The sequence below is a fragment of the Tauraco erythrolophus genome, chromosome 27 (genome assembly GCF_009769465.1).
Source record: "Tauraco erythrolophus isolate bTauEry1 chromosome 27, bTauEry1.pri, whole genome shotgun sequence".
Classification (NCBI taxonomy): Eukaryota; Metazoa; Chordata; class Aves; order Musophagiformes; family Musophagidae; genus Tauraco; species Tauraco erythrolophus.
This window is the reverse complement of record NC_141491.1, coordinates 2,689,794-2,704,424: the sequence shown is the minus strand read 5'-3', so window position 1 is coordinate 2,704,424 and position 14,631 is coordinate 2,689,794. Positions and strand designations below refer to the sequence as shown.

Sequence of the window (14,631 nt, the reverse complement as noted above, 5' to 3'; positions counted from 1 at the left end):
AGCTGCGCCCTTGTCTCACAGGCTCCGCAAGCCATTTGGTCTGGTGGCCACAGCAGCAGCACGCCTGGGATGGGCTCCCAAGTCGTCCCGAGCTGGCCGCGGATATACAAACAGTGACAGTGGCGAGGGCAGCCAGAACGGTACGAGCTCTAAGAGACGCCCTTTGACACAGGAGCAGAAGGCGCTGCAGCGTCACAGCGACACATACGCCGCTCTACGGCCGAGCGCAGCGCCCGGCCCAACCCAGCGCTCGTCACGGGGCCCCTTCGCACCGGGAGGGGCCGCGGCTGGGACAGACCACAGCGGGCGGGACGGGGGGGTCCGCCCCGCGGAGGGAGGGCGCGGGTGGGCCCCGCCGGCGGCGGTACAGCCCGCAGGGGGCGTGGCCGCGCGAGGCGGGCGGGCCGGCGGTTTGAAAGCCGTTAGGCGGGAAGGCGGGAGGAGCCCCGGGCCGCTCCGCCGCCACCGGGGCCCGGCCGGGAGGAGCCTCGGGCGGCCGAGAGCCCGGGGGGCCTGTGCCGTTTTGGGCTCGTTGAGGCTGCGCGGAGGGTCTGCGCAGGTGTGTTGCGGCGCGCATGCGCAGAATGGTGCGCAGGCTCTTGCAAGCGTGCCGGCGGTCTTGTTACCGAGACCTCGTGGCGCAACGGTAGCGCGTCTGACTCCAGATCAGAAGGCTGCGTGTTCGAATCACGTCGGGGTCACGGCTCCCTTCGGGGTTCCCTTTTTACGCCCTGCGGTGTTCGGGAAGAGCGAGACCGGCCTCGGGGTACCCCGGTGGCAGCGAGCTGGGAACCGGGGGTTTGTCGGCGTTGTGGAGCTACAGGTTCGGGGGCGAAGGCAGCCGCTGCTGAGGGCTGAGCTCAGACGGCCCCGGCCCCTCTTTGGTTCCAATTCCTGCCCGGGGTGGGGGCAAGGGTCCCCAGGGCCCTTGACTTCCCAGGGTGCTGCCTCCCAGTGGAGGGGCTTCACCCTGCTTAAACGAAGCGGGTGAGCAGCCGAAACACACCTTTGCAGAGACCCGTAGGCCAGTTAGAGAAGTAAAGCTGGTTCACCGTATTTTTTTTCCAAAGCACAGATGCAGCAGGTCTCTGCCAAGTGGACGCCATTCCGCACTGACCCGGGTCAGCAACTGGGGGGGTTAGGGGTGGAGACTATGGAGGTGACTTCTCTGAGCTCATTGTAATAAGACCACCTTTTTCCCAGAAATAATTGAGAATATGTATTAGTAAAAAGAATATAAACCAGAAATAAGAACTATATGGTGTGCGTCTTGGTGGAGCGGAGGCTCCCGGCGCACCCAGCGCTGTTTGCTTGCTTTTATTCGCCTAATAAATTGTAAACTTTAATTGGAGTTCTGTTTGGGACTCACTCATTTATCACAGGCCGAAGTCAGACCGCCTTGAGAGAGCTCTGTGTGACCGCAGTGAGAACAGGCCGGCTTTCCCAGCCACGGAGAGCAAGGGCCGCACCAGAAAGAGTGCTGAAAAGCACTCTGCATTTGCTCAGCCCCTTTGCTTCCCGCGCTATTTTCATTCCCTTTTGGAAGGTGCTCCTGGAGCCCTTCTTTGGGGAAGACCTGCTGGCAGAGCTGAACGGCGCGGGCAGAAATCGTGTTCTTCCTGGGCGCTGCTCCGGCAGCAGCAGGCTTCCCAGCGGCGGCTTTTTGGCCTGAGAAGGGAAATCCACCTGTGAAGAGGTTTGCCTGAGCCTGGGCTCACTGACAGCCGCAGGACTGACTCTTTTTCAGGCAACAGCTAGCCCTGCAGGGGTAGGGGGTTTTGAAAGTCGCTATCTTGTTCCTGCCACTGGCTGTTGGTGAGTTTTCCTGAGCAAACCTCTGGGAGCGGCAGCCTGGCCGTGGTGCCTGCCAGCTTTCAGCTGGCCGGCTTTCCCTTGGGGCCAGGATGTGCAGAAACTCCTGTGGGCCACGTGCTTCCTGAGCACGTCCCTGACTCGGACCGGTTTCCTGCTGCAGGAAACGGAGCTGGATTTTACTGCGGCTTCTGCTTTGCACCCGCTCTGCGCGCTCGGAAATGAATGGCTTTGCAGCACTGTGATAGAACCAAGGAGAATCAAACAGGGTTCTGTATCAATAAAACTTAGAAATGGGGTACTCTGCCGTTATCAGAAACACTCCTCTATCACTTTTTTTATCAGGATGGAGATGCTGTATTAAATCCTGCCAGACTTTGCTGTAAGGGCCAGTTTTATGAGGTTGGCTCTGGGGTCTCGCTGTCTGCAGGGCTGTTGCCATCCCCTGTCCCAGAGCAGCCGGCGTGTCTGCTCCAAAGCACTGTCCCCGATGGATAAAAACTCCTTGGGACCTTCTATTTTCAGCAACCTTCTATTTTTAGTGGTGCTGAGCACCCACAGCATGCCTGGCAGCTGTGTGCGGTCCGTGCATTGAAATCCAGGCTGGGGGGAGAGAGGAGAGGGACTGCATGGGCTCCGGGGTCCCGACACACCAGCCCTGCCCCTGCCCACAGCACCGCAAGCAGCACGCACGAAATGAAACCCATCTCTCGGAGGGATGCTGTAAAGCCAGTTTATTATGGAAGCTGCCGTAGCTGCTTCTTCGCATGCTCGTACAGTCGGGCCGGGAAAGTGCTTGCTCCAAGTGCAGACGGAGGGACGTACAAACGACCCGCAACAGCACACTGCTTCCGAAAGCAGGGCCGGGGCAGTCCTGAATATTAACCAGCAGGAGACAGATCAATAGGCGAGTCTCCCAGTGCAAACCGCAGTCATGATATGCATCTATAATTTATAGTACAATCTTGTAAACTAGATACATTACAACGGAAGCCGTCAGGCTCAGTGTATTTACAGCTCCAGGATACCTGGCAAGCATTAAAAGGAAACAGTCTCCATCGTCTCCACTCGGCAGAGGTTTGCTGATCCCTTCCCACAGTGCTCCCTGAGGACACGGGACATTCCTGCACCCCCAGGAGTTGCCCCAGCGTTTGTACCCCCAAGGAGGGCAGGGAGCAGCTGGGGAAATGCCCCCATGGGCCAGATCCTGCCGTAGGGCTGCCAGGAAGGGGAAACATCCCTGGAGACGATGGGTGTTTTAAGAAAACCCTCCAGGAAAATGATGCTCTGCCCCAGCTCCTTTCCCTCGTGCTGAATTACCCGGCCAGCGTTGCTCATTAGCGTGTAGCCCGACAATTACTCAGACAAATGTGTTTTTCCATCCTACTTCAAAAGCCTTTGGCTGTGAGTCTTGCTGATATCCCAGGAATGAAAGGCATTGTTGTGGGGCTGATTTATGCTCTAAGTACCGCTGTGCTCTTACCAGCATTGATTGCATTTCCAAACACTGGTAATTTGTGTTACGGGCTCTTTTGAAGAACCAGCTCAGAAAAGGAGGAAGCTTGTCGTATACCAAAAACCCTGATCTCCAAACGTCTATAAAGTCCATGCTCTAAAAATTCTTATAAATATTTTCTCTAGGGCAGGAAATAAAATAGGAAGTCATCTGCTCTGTGCGTAGATACTTGTGCTTATTTACAAATGCCACATTTATTTTCTCAAACGTACTGTACTGTATGGGAGAGGACGCCTGCCTTGCTGGAGACGCTCATTTGCCATCCGCCAGCACGCGAGGCTGACCTGGTCTTCTGTCTCTCCAAAGTAGAGAAAAAGTCATTTACTGGCATCATGAAAACAGACTAAAAATAGCCGGTTTCTATGGCTACTGGGGCTGGGAGACTCTTGAGGAACATGTCTGGGTAGGTCCCTTCGTGATGAAATCCAGACAGTGGGATAAAAGAAAAGGACAGTAAAAATAAGTTTAGTGCCTTGATCCTTGTTAGGCAACATTAAGGAGATGCTGCAAGGACGGTTCTGTGCCTTTCCCTCTGCTTGGTCATTGCACACTTCTGCAGGGATCGATAAAGGTTTATTAGAGAGGAATTAGGTGAATTTATTGGATCGAGCAAAATCCCAAAGCAAATACTCTAAATTTAAGAAGGGCTTTGTTGAGTCAGGGCTTCCTTAGCGTGTGCCCGCCGTAAGCCTGTCTATGCCCGCGGGTGCTTGCTGTGTACCTGCTTCTGCACAGGGCTGGGGCCGAGACACACGTAGGAGCAACCCGAGTGTTGCGGTGTCCAGTGCAAGCTCAGTTCTGCATAATTAATATTTTTGCAGACGCCTTAGTGTACAGACTGTCTCTGTGGATTTATACCAGGATAAAACAAAGGTCGAATTTGACTCATATCTTTACACTTGTAATAAACTCCGGAGCAGTGATTAATCCCCAGTGGTTTAAGTCCACGAGTGCATCACTCGCGTGGTCACCACGCGCTACGGGGGCACTGTGCGAAAATAAAGTTACATTTGAGAAACACGCTTTGCCTTTCACCAGCTTTCTTTTTTAGGCCCAAAGATAAATCCCAAGGCCCTTGCCAAGGACAGCGCTGGGGCTGCAAACCCTGAATTCGGGAGGCTGTGCTGATGTGCAAAAATAGGAACAAAACAAGGTCAGCGTTTTCCCAAAACAAGGTGAGCTGCTTTGCGCCCACCTGGAGCTGCCTGAAGCTCCACTTTGTCCTCAGAGCAACCTTCTGAAAAATGTGGTGTTTTGGGGACAGCCACAAAGACTGCTTGTTTTCTGAACTACGGGAAGAGAGGTGCACAGGGGGATGAGCAGGCACGGGCCGGGAGGATCGAGCCTGACCGTGAACTGCAGATTTTATCAGGCTGCCCAAGATATTTCTCTGCACAATCCCCCAGCGCTCGCTGGCAGGAGGGCAGCGGGTCAGCACGGGAATGTTGCGCAGCTGAAAGAAAACCCTGCCCATATGAAGGAGAAAGAGTGGCTTTGACCAGGTGATTTTGGAAATAAAAGGCCTTTTTCTCTGGGTTACCACCTGGGATGCAGAAATCGCCCTGCCTGGAGCAAATGCAGCACTCGTCTTAAATCCAATGCGCTACGTCAAGCCGATGCTCGCGGGGATTTGGGTGGAAGCTGTCTGTCCTGCTGCAGAGCCTCTGCCTTGGGATCGCCTGGGTTATTCCCTGCTCCTTTTTTCACATCTCCAGCAAAACCTTTAAGAACATGTTACAAGACGAGAGTTCAAGCTGCAGCTTTTTTTTTCTTGGCTCGTCTCCTACAATTGGTGCGCGTGCCCTTCCAGCTCGCTGCACCAACATTTCTGTATCTCACATCAGCGCAGCACAAGCTGCCCCAGCAGGACCAGGAGAGTGGATGGAGGCTGCGCCCGGCGCCCCAGCACACACACACATTTTGGTCCCCAACCCGGCTATTGTCATGTAAATAAACATCTGTAGGCCCCCTCGCTCCCAAGTAAGCCAATATTTACAAAAGGGCTACACTGCCTGTCTTGGAAGTGAGCCTGAGGCGATGCTCTGGTTATTTTGATCATTAAAACTGATTTTTCCCAACACTCCAGCATCAGCTCCAGACTCTGAACCCTTGGTACAGGCAGCTCCTTGTTTCAGACCATGTCACTGCTCCATCCCCAGGGCTGGTGCAAGGGTGTCGCTGGCTCCTGCCAGATTCATCCCAGCCCTTTGGTGCTGGAGGCGAAGCTCGGGGCACACGGGAAGGGGCCGAGCCGTGGGCCATACCCCCCTCCAAAGCCCCAGCGGTGACCTGGCCAGGGCAGGCACCAGCTGCAGCCCGCGGTGAGAGGGGCCGCCCTCCTCCGTGCATCCCACCATCCGCTTCGAGGGAAGTTGGATGCTTTCCTCAGCGTAACAGGATTAAAGAAGGATTATTGCTGGTGGGAACGAATGCATCTTGTGGGAGCACGGCTCTCCATTTCCTGAGGAGGGATGGAGGTGGAGGGTCTCTCCATAAACCCTGGGAACCCACGGTATATATAAGGCTCGTGTTGTAACAGGGGATTTGCAGGGAGCCCAGCTGTACAGCGAGCCAGCCCTGTAATGGAGAGGAGAAGTTACATCCCACACACTTTACTGTACCCCAAGGATACTCCTCTGCACCCCTTACCCCAAGGGTGCCCATGAGCAGCGGGGACATGGGTGATTTTGCAGCCTGAGCCCCAGGCTCACTGCTCACCCATGGGGGGGTCCCTGCACTCCCTTCCTCTCTCCAGAGGATGGAAAAGCCTTGCAAAAGCATTTGCAAACCACTGGACTTGCAACTCAGCTTATAGCTCATTGCCACCGACATTAGTAAGATTCATCATCTACAGCATCACTCCAGTGCAGTCGGTTCTGGAGCAGAGAAGCGAAAGCCAGGTGTCTGAACTTGGGAGGGCAGGAGCAAATCGTGAACAATAAGCAAACTCCTAGTTTATAAAAATGCCAAGGGTTGTGCAAACACGGGGGAGAGAGAGACAGGGAGAGAGTGTTTGTGCTGTGACAGGAGCTGTCAGCGTCCCAGCTCTGCAGTCTCAGAAGCATAAGCTGCCCTATTAAAATGCTGCCACTGGAAAGAAAGAAAAAAAATCCTCGTTTGCTTTTGCCCACTGCAAATTTGTCAGTGGAAGCAGACGGGGCGGCTCGGAGGGGCGAGCAGCGCGGGGGCTCAGCGCTTGGCAGGTTTGCTACAGAAAAGCACCGGGCTGGAGTCTGGTGGGAAACAATGTGCAGATGAAAGGACCTTCAGCCATAAATCTAGAGGTCAAGTCATTATGATGGGGGAATCAGAAAGCACCACAAGCCATTTATGAACACAATAGAGGTCAATCCAGGAGCAAACCATTTTGCTCGGAGCCATGGTGGAAAACATATTGTTGCTTTGAGAGCTACATCCATCCAGGGAGGTGGGAAGTTCTCTTTAAAAATAACCGTAGCTCAAGTGCTTTAACAGTCATACCGCACTTGGTTCATTTATCGTGTGTTCGAACACACATGTAACGAGTGTGGGTGAGTGTCTGCCTGTCTCAAGTGTACGTGCTACATTCATTAAACACCTGGCTTGGGAATCCCTCGCTGGAGACAGGAATATTTGAGACACAGGGAATATCTGAGCAGGCATTGAGCTGCCTCACACACATGACATGTGCGGCACGTGCATAGTGTGTGCATGGTGTGTGCACAGCATGTGTGCGGTGTGTGCACCAAATACAGTGTGTGCAAGGTGTGTGCACAGCGTACTGTGTGTGCATGCACAGCGTGTGCATAGCATGTGCACGGCACGCTGCGTGTGAACCATGTGCAGTGTGTGCGTGGCACGTGCACAGGGTGTTGTGCGTGCACCGTGTACGTGTGCATGGCATGTGCACAGAGTGCTGCGTGTGCACCACGTACGGCGTGTGCACTGTGCACGGTGCCTGCATCGTGTGCGATGCATGCACGGCACGCACAGCGTGAGCACGGTGTGCTTCCAGCAGAGCTGCCCGCTCATCCCAGACCAGCCTGGGAGACTCCCCCCACAACCGGGAGCCCCTGAAGCACCATCCCGTCACGCACCAGCCTCATCTCCAGGGCTGCTCTCAGTGCAATGTTGAGCCTCCACCTGGACACGAAACCTTGGGCAGCCGTTAGCTGCACATCTTGAACTGCCAAACCGTGATGGATCTGTAATCCAAGAGGTTTAGCAGTGAAGGTTACGCAGTAATGAACTGGGCCAACCCCCCTCAACCCCACAGTAGTAATTTAGCTGCTGTAAAGCCTGACCGAGTGAAGCTGCCCATGATTTTCCCCAAACCTCTTCTTCTGCTGTCTCAGCAGCCCCAGCTCTCCACGCTGCACTCACAAGGGTGATGCCTGCTCGGATTGTCATTAGCAGAGGCACAGCTTGTGTCCCCCCAGGAATGGGGCACCGTCAGCCAAGCCAAAACATGAATGCATCAGCATTAAAACCAGCCACCCTCGGTGCTTCGGTGAAGCAGCTCCTCGTGCACTGCTAAGTAAAAGGTTGGTGCAGCCCCAGAGGTCCCAGAGGAGCCATCACAGCTGGCTCTGACCACAGTGTTTGCCACCGATCTGTGCGTGCCAGGCTCAGATCTGTGAGCTGGATGGTGACAAATGACAGGGAAGGCGGATCACTCTCCTGGCTGGCCCTTTGCAGGGCACCTCACATGCCACCATGTGCCCTCTCCTGTGCCGAAACCTAGAGCCCAGCTGGGAAATACCCAGCTGGGAACACTGCCCGGATCCCACAGCTCACATCGCTTGGGCTTAAAGAGGGGGAAAAAGCAAAGACAAGACCCCAGGGTCTGACACACAGGGACCCCGGGCAGTCCATGCCCCTGTGCCCGGTCCCAGCCAACTGCCACCCCTGAGCTGGCTCCGAGCAGCATCCCACACCAGTCAGCTGCTTCCCACCGCAGCCTGGAAAACAGCACCCAGCAGAGAGGATTTAAAGATCCTCAGCTGCACCTTGTGTTATTGGTGCTCCTGGCCAGGCTGAGGTTTTTGCGCTAAATCCTTTGGATAAGAAGATAAAATAATAGCGTTGTTGGTTCTGGATGTTGGCTGAGCCAATAAATCTCCTCCAAAGGGGAGCTGTCAGTGGCATCTACAGCTCTGTTTGCCGAGTGCGGATCTGGTCTGGGAGCACTGGGCAAACCGTGGAAAGGTCAAGCCAGTTAATCATGGGGGGATATTTGTTCTCCAAGTGTGCTTGTCCTCTGTGATGGGGGCTCCTCAGGGGTGTCAATCTGCTGAAGTGAATACCCCGCTGTGCCAACGGGCAGTGGTCACAGCTGCCCCGAGCATTCACCCTTTCCTAGGGCTGTCCCTGCTGCTCTCCAGCACGTCTTGCAAACGGGAGCACCGGGGCCATTGCAACTGCTGGTGCTTAAAATGAGATCTGGACTGCCAGGTGCATTCAGGGATGGGGAACCGGGCACCGAGACCCTGGCAGTGCTCCCAAAGCCCAGGGTGCCCTGGCTCATCAACATTCACTGGCTGTCCAGTGCGCAGAGCCTGGGGCTGTGCGGAGGGTATCTGAGCCGGGATATCTGTCTGAGACACCTCTGGGAAGGCACAGCACGCAGGGAGCTCCCGTATGGCTTCAGCGGTGGGTGGGAAGGGTGATGGAGAAAGGGGGACCGTAGGGACGGCCCCGCAGCACAGGGTAAGGGCTCAACCATGGCAGGAGAAGGTGGTGGCAGGAGCAGGACTAACCCTGGCGCGAGTGGCTCCTGCCTGGCAGCCCTGGGCATCACTTTTGGCCTCCGGCTCAGGGGGTCTCCATATGGAGAAGGGAAGCACAGTATGGAAGAACATAAGGATTTCTGCTCTGGAGGACACATTTGTGCTATAAATGTCCCTGGAGTGAATTTCAGGTGCCCTGAGCTCAGGGATTTTGGTCTGTTTGCCAAAAAAGAACAACCTCTCACTGAGCCTCGTGTGCAGGGGTGGGAGTCAGGCACCGAGGTGTCCCCTCCACCCATGATGCAGGAGCTCCCAGTCCACACTGGTCACACAGGGAGCAGTGTCTGAGCAGGGTTGGTGTGTCCGGTGCCTCCGAAACGCTCTGGTGTGCTGCACTGGGAGCAGGCAGGGCAGAGGCACGGAGGATGGCTTCTTGGAGTCACAGACGTTTGCTTGAGACAGACTTTAAAAAAAAAAAAAAATCCAAAACCAGCTTGTTTTTACGTTCAGCCAATTCTGCAGCAGCAGATCAACTTACCAGCCAGGGACCAGCCTCTCTGGCACTATGGCTCCAGGAAGGACAAGGTCTGGCCCCGGCTTTTGAAAACCCCTCCGGGGTCTGTCTGTTGAGACTTGTAGGAGCGAGGGCAGGTTGGCTCACTCAGGAGGGAAATCTCTACCCCGCTGGGATGCAGGGTCCCTCTGACACCGGCTGCTTGGGTCCCAAGGGCTCAGCACCCGGCAGGGCTGGCAGTTCGGGCAGAATTGCTGCAGCACCTGGATAACATCCACAGCATCTGCCTCTGCCTCTCAGCAAGGTCATTCCCGTGCTTCGGCTCTCCCCTGGCCACACAAGTATCTGGGAAGAGGGAAGGGAGAGAAGATGAGAGAAGCTGCAGGATAAGTGTGTTAAAGCAGATTAACCAGCTCCCTCCACGCTCTTCCCAGCTCACTGCCGCTATCAATGAGCAAAACCATTGCTCAGCCCCGGGCTCCCCTTCCCCTGCCAAGCACCATCCCGGGCACATCACCTCAGCCAAGCATCCCCCAGACCCCTGAGACACCCCGAGACAGTGCAGGCAGAGGGTGATGCCCAGGGGGAGCTGGTCCTTGTTGAGGCAAGAAAGGAGGCAGCAAGCATCCCCCTGGCGCTCCCAGCATACCGATGGGAAGGGGACAGAGTCCCGAGGCACAGCTTGGCCGGACACACGCACGAGTCTGTTCCTCACACCGCTGTCTCCTGCTCCGCGCTGGACTCTTCTTTCTTCCTCTTCATCTTGCAGAAGCCATGGAGCCCACAGAAGCAAGCGAAGGTGAACTGGGGCATCACCTGGAGCAGGAGAGGCGTGGGAGCACCACCGGACACCTGGATGGGGACAGGGAGAGGAGTCAGGGCAGCTCCTGCAGATGCACGGGGCATGCACGGGCAGGACGGAGGGTGTAGGACAGATCCCCAAAATCACAGAACTGGAACGTCACCCTGCACCGGCGCACGTGTCCCTTTCCCCTCCTTCCCTGCATCCGAGGCCCCCAGCCACACGCTCCCAAATTCCCCACCCAGTGAAAGACGAGGAGATTAAAACGCAACCGCCAGCCCCTCTCCTCAAAAGCAGGACAGACGTGGGGGCAGCTTGCAGCCCTAATGCATATTCGAGGGCCGGGGAGGTGAGGTGCCCTGGGAGCGCCCCGGCGCAGGGGCAGCACCAGTGCTTACTGCACAAAGAGGCACAGCTGAGAGCGGAGCTCACTCTCTTTGTGTCCGTTTTCAACGGATAAAATAATGCCCCAAAGCACAGCCCACGTTATGGCCCAACAGCTGCAAAATGTAATTATGCAAATCAAAGGCTGTTTTTTTTAAAATAAATAACAAATACTCGCAGAAATACTATCTGAAACAAAACCTTCATTTTCTCCCTACTTTAATTTTTAGCTTTTGTACAGTTTGCAGATGACCAGCTCTAATTCTGCCCCAGAAGCAGCAGCGCTGGTGCTCAAAGTGAGCCGTGCAAAGTGTGCCCAGCAAGGCACATCCTCACCACCACGACTGTGCCATCCTCTGGCCGTGCAGAGAGCAGAGGGATCGCAGCACCCACAGCACACTCACTGCCTGGGGCTCCCTGCAGAGCCTCGACTTTGCTCCCCGTCAGCAGCAGCGTGGACAGGGAACAGCTTGGGGCCTCAGTTTACCCATCTGTGAAATGGGCACGATGCTCGAGCTGCCAGAGGACTCAATGGAAATCTCAGTTTAGGAAGTAACTGTCACCTCTGAGGCTCACAGCCACGACAGTAGTGAACAAAGAGTGACCCCCCCCAACAGCCAGGCACTGCTGAGAGCCCCCAGCCCGCTGCCCGCAGCCCGCAACCCCGGCAGAGTTTTGAGCAGCCCTAATTCACAGCTGGGAAAAAATTAACCATGGGGAAAAAAGCCAAAGCAGGGGGGGCTCACAGACCCCCATCTCTACATGCCCTTCACCAGCGGTGATGTTGCAGGGGGGTGATGCCACATCCCTGCCTCCCCTCTTTCCCCCTTTCCAAGGGGCTCAGCTGCAGCACAAAGTGAACGGCAGCAGCAAGAGGCATCCCATTTAATTCACTTCTGCCTCTGCCCCCCCCTCCCCAGCCATCTGGGTACCTGTCTCGTAGCTCCCAAATTAAATACGGCTACCTCTGGAGCTCACAAATAATGACAACAGGCTCTTTAATGAGTCTCCCGTTCTGAATGGCTTCTCAGCGTAGCGGCAGGTCTCTGCATCTCTCTTTGTGCTGCTGCTTTTTGTTACCAGCCTGAGAATGGGATTTTGGAGGGAACGGCTGGTGCAGAGGGGCTGCGTGGGGGCCAGCCCACCGGGGTGGGGGAAACACTCACCTCCTGGCCCCGGCGCCCTCCTGGCTCTGCATGGCTGCGGCCGAAGCCGAGCAAACCCACTGCCAGCGGGGAAGGGACGATGGGAAGGGAGACGCCTTTGGGAGCCGGCACCACGCTTTGGCACGCTGGGTCTGATCCGGCACTGCCAAACCCAGATTTGGCAAACACCTTCCTCGCCCACACAGGGCTCCCACCCTCCCACCCTGCACTGTCCCTGCTCTTTAACACTCTCCGTGTTAACTGGGCAAACACGTCTGCACCGGACCCCCCAGGCAGCCCGGGCTGAGCTGCTCTCCATCCCCATCACTGCCCGTCCCCGCTGCCCTGTGCCACCCTGCATCCCCCCGCCGTGCCCGGCCCATCCGTCCCCCGTTGCAGACACAAAGCCACCCCGAGAGCCTGGGCGGTCCGGCGGGGACCCCAGCCTCCGTGAGGGAGGTATTGATATATTTAGAGGAGCTTGTAACGTGGAGGCTTTTCAGGCTGACCCTCTGCCTCCCATTCAGGCAGCGGACAATGATGAATGAGCCCCGGAGAATAGAGGCAGCCCAGCTGAGGCTGACGCTCCTGTTCTTCTTGAAAAGGTAGAAAAAGGATCTTGAAGGAGCAAGGAATAATTAAAAAATAAATGAACTGGCTTGGGCGGTGATGACAGAAGCCCTGGCTGATTTGCAAGGGCTGGGCATGCTTTGCAGACCCGCGCTGCCCTTTCCATTCAAGGTGGAAGATCCTTTGGATAAAACTCCACTGCAGCAGAGAAAATGCGAGGAGCATTAAAAATGTAAAGCTGGAGAATTCTCTCTAGTCAACTGCATAACCCCAGGCCGTGTTTGTCACTGTCACAGTGATGAATTGGGAGCTGTCTGAAATCAGCATGCTCACTTTAATAATGTCACTTTCCCTGAGCCCTAAAAAATGTCTTTCTGAACCAGCTGGACAGAGCCTATTCCTTAGCCCAGCAATTCCCCATTTCCCTGGGCTTCGCCTGGCACCTCGCACCAGTGCGGTGGCAGCTGAAAGGGGACAGCTGCGGGAGGAGAGATCCTGGGCACGGAGAGCCCTGGGTGCAGGCAGGGTGCAGGCAGGGTGCAGGCAGGGCTCAGCACAGCCTTGCTGCAGGGACAGGCTGGGGCTGCCAGGTGACGTCGGTGGCCACCGGACGCGGGGAAGGGATGCTCAGGCACGGGGAGTTTTCATTCCGGCTGATTTTCTTACTCTGCCCCAGCTTTTCAACTTCTGAGAAATGCCATTGAATTAACTTTTAGCTACTCGTCTGAAAAAAACAACATTAAGTTTTGCATTTTAAACCCCGAATTTCAAAGCTGCCTTTTGCCGCCAGCGTGTTGTTTTTTCCTGGGAAACGGAGTCATTTGCAATGGAAATCGGTCCCATATTTTTGCAGGGAATGGAATGGAATTAAATAATTTGTAATGAAATGTAGAAAAGCTCCCAGAAATTTCATTTCATTTGCCTTTCATGATAGCTAGTCCATCCACCTCTACAGCCAAGATTTTCTTGGATGATTTGGAGATCACCAGCCTGGTTTTCTAAAATCCACCAAGCAGACACCCTCGGAAAAGTTCCCAGAGAAGTGCCCGGGGCCACAGCTCTGTGCTCCCAGGACTTGCAGACACTTTCTTGTGACCATGGCAGCTCTGTGCAGTGCAGATCCTTGCCTGGGACTTTCCATCCTTTCTTTTTTTAAGCATCAGAGATGCAGGTCCCACATCCCTGGGTCTCACTGCTGGAGCAGCCTGTCCCCGAGGGGACACAGCCCCTTTCCCACACTCCGTCCCCTCCTCCTCACAGCCACAGGATCCATCCAATTTAGCTATTTTTCAGCCAAGCTTTCAAAACCATTATTTCCTAGGGTCCTTCTCCCCACCCACCCACCCCAAACCTTGAACATCTCACTGCTTACAACCAGACCTAAGATAAAACCAACTTCAAAGCAGTTTCTGTAATGAGCAGCAGTGCATTAGAAACCTGACAACAGAGGAGACGAGACTGGGATAAAACCACCCTGAAAAGAAGCACCATCCCTTTAAGGGGAGATAATGAACGGAGAAGCTGTTGCTTGGCATGTTTGCAGAGAACCGCTAATTAAAACATCGCTTTGGTAAAGTATGCTGATCCCATTGATTCTTCCCCCCACACAGTTAATTTGCTGCTAGGAAGGCAAAGTCGCGAGGGTCCTCATTATAAAAATTTCACCGGCTGCAGCTAATGGTTGTAATTAATAGGTGCAATAAATTTCAAATGGGCAGCCGGGGTGTTCATTAGCTGTGGGCTGACTCAGCACCGGTGGCCTCACCAGTTACTAAATAACCCATTTCCAAGCAGACAGGAGGAGGAAGGTGCTCTGTGCCACAACCAACCGGCGCATCCGCAATTCCCCGCCGAGAGCAGAGCTGAATAAATAATTCCCGGCAAGTCCCGGATTTGTCTCTTTTTGTCCTGTTGGTGAATTGTCCCAGCAAACCTCCCCCAGCTCTCGGCCAGTTAACCAGGGGCAGGTTTTTTTCTCCAAAGCGCTGGTGCAGCCAAGTGACCTGGATTTCGTGTGGAATCGGCACTCGAGGAACTGAACCCTCTGCTGCAAAGGGTGGGTAAATACCCAACGGTAACATCACGTAGCCAGGCACGGATCAAACCCTGGAGAAGCCGTTGGTGCGAAGCACAGACCCACACGTGCCCACGCAGCCGGCGGGTCTGTCTGTTGGAGATAC

General features: G+C 55.1%; 1 protein-coding gene and 1 non-coding gene across 2 annotated transcripts; one reads left to right on the top strand and one right to left on the bottom strand.

The window, feature by feature from the left end:
• The first annotated feature begins 629 nt into the window (after positions 1-629).
• Positions 630-701, top strand: TRNAW-CCA (transfer RNA tryptophan (anticodon CCA)). Its single transcript has one exon. It is a non-coding gene; the product is annotated as a tRNA-Trp (tRNA).
• A 9,560-nt stretch (positions 702-10,261) lies between these two features.
• On the bottom strand, positions 10,262-13,942 carry BLACAT1 (BLACAT1 overlapping LEMD1 locus). The gene is made up of 2 exons (XM_086627454.1): positions 13,925-13,942; positions 10,262-10,402 (listed from the first exon to the last, which is right to left on the bottom strand). Exons 1-2 carry the CDS (start codon positions 13,940-13,942, stop codon positions 10,262-10,264), a joined length of 159 nt encoding a protein of 52 aa, XP_086483580.1.
• Between the last annotated feature and the right edge of the window lie 689 nt (positions 13,943-14,631).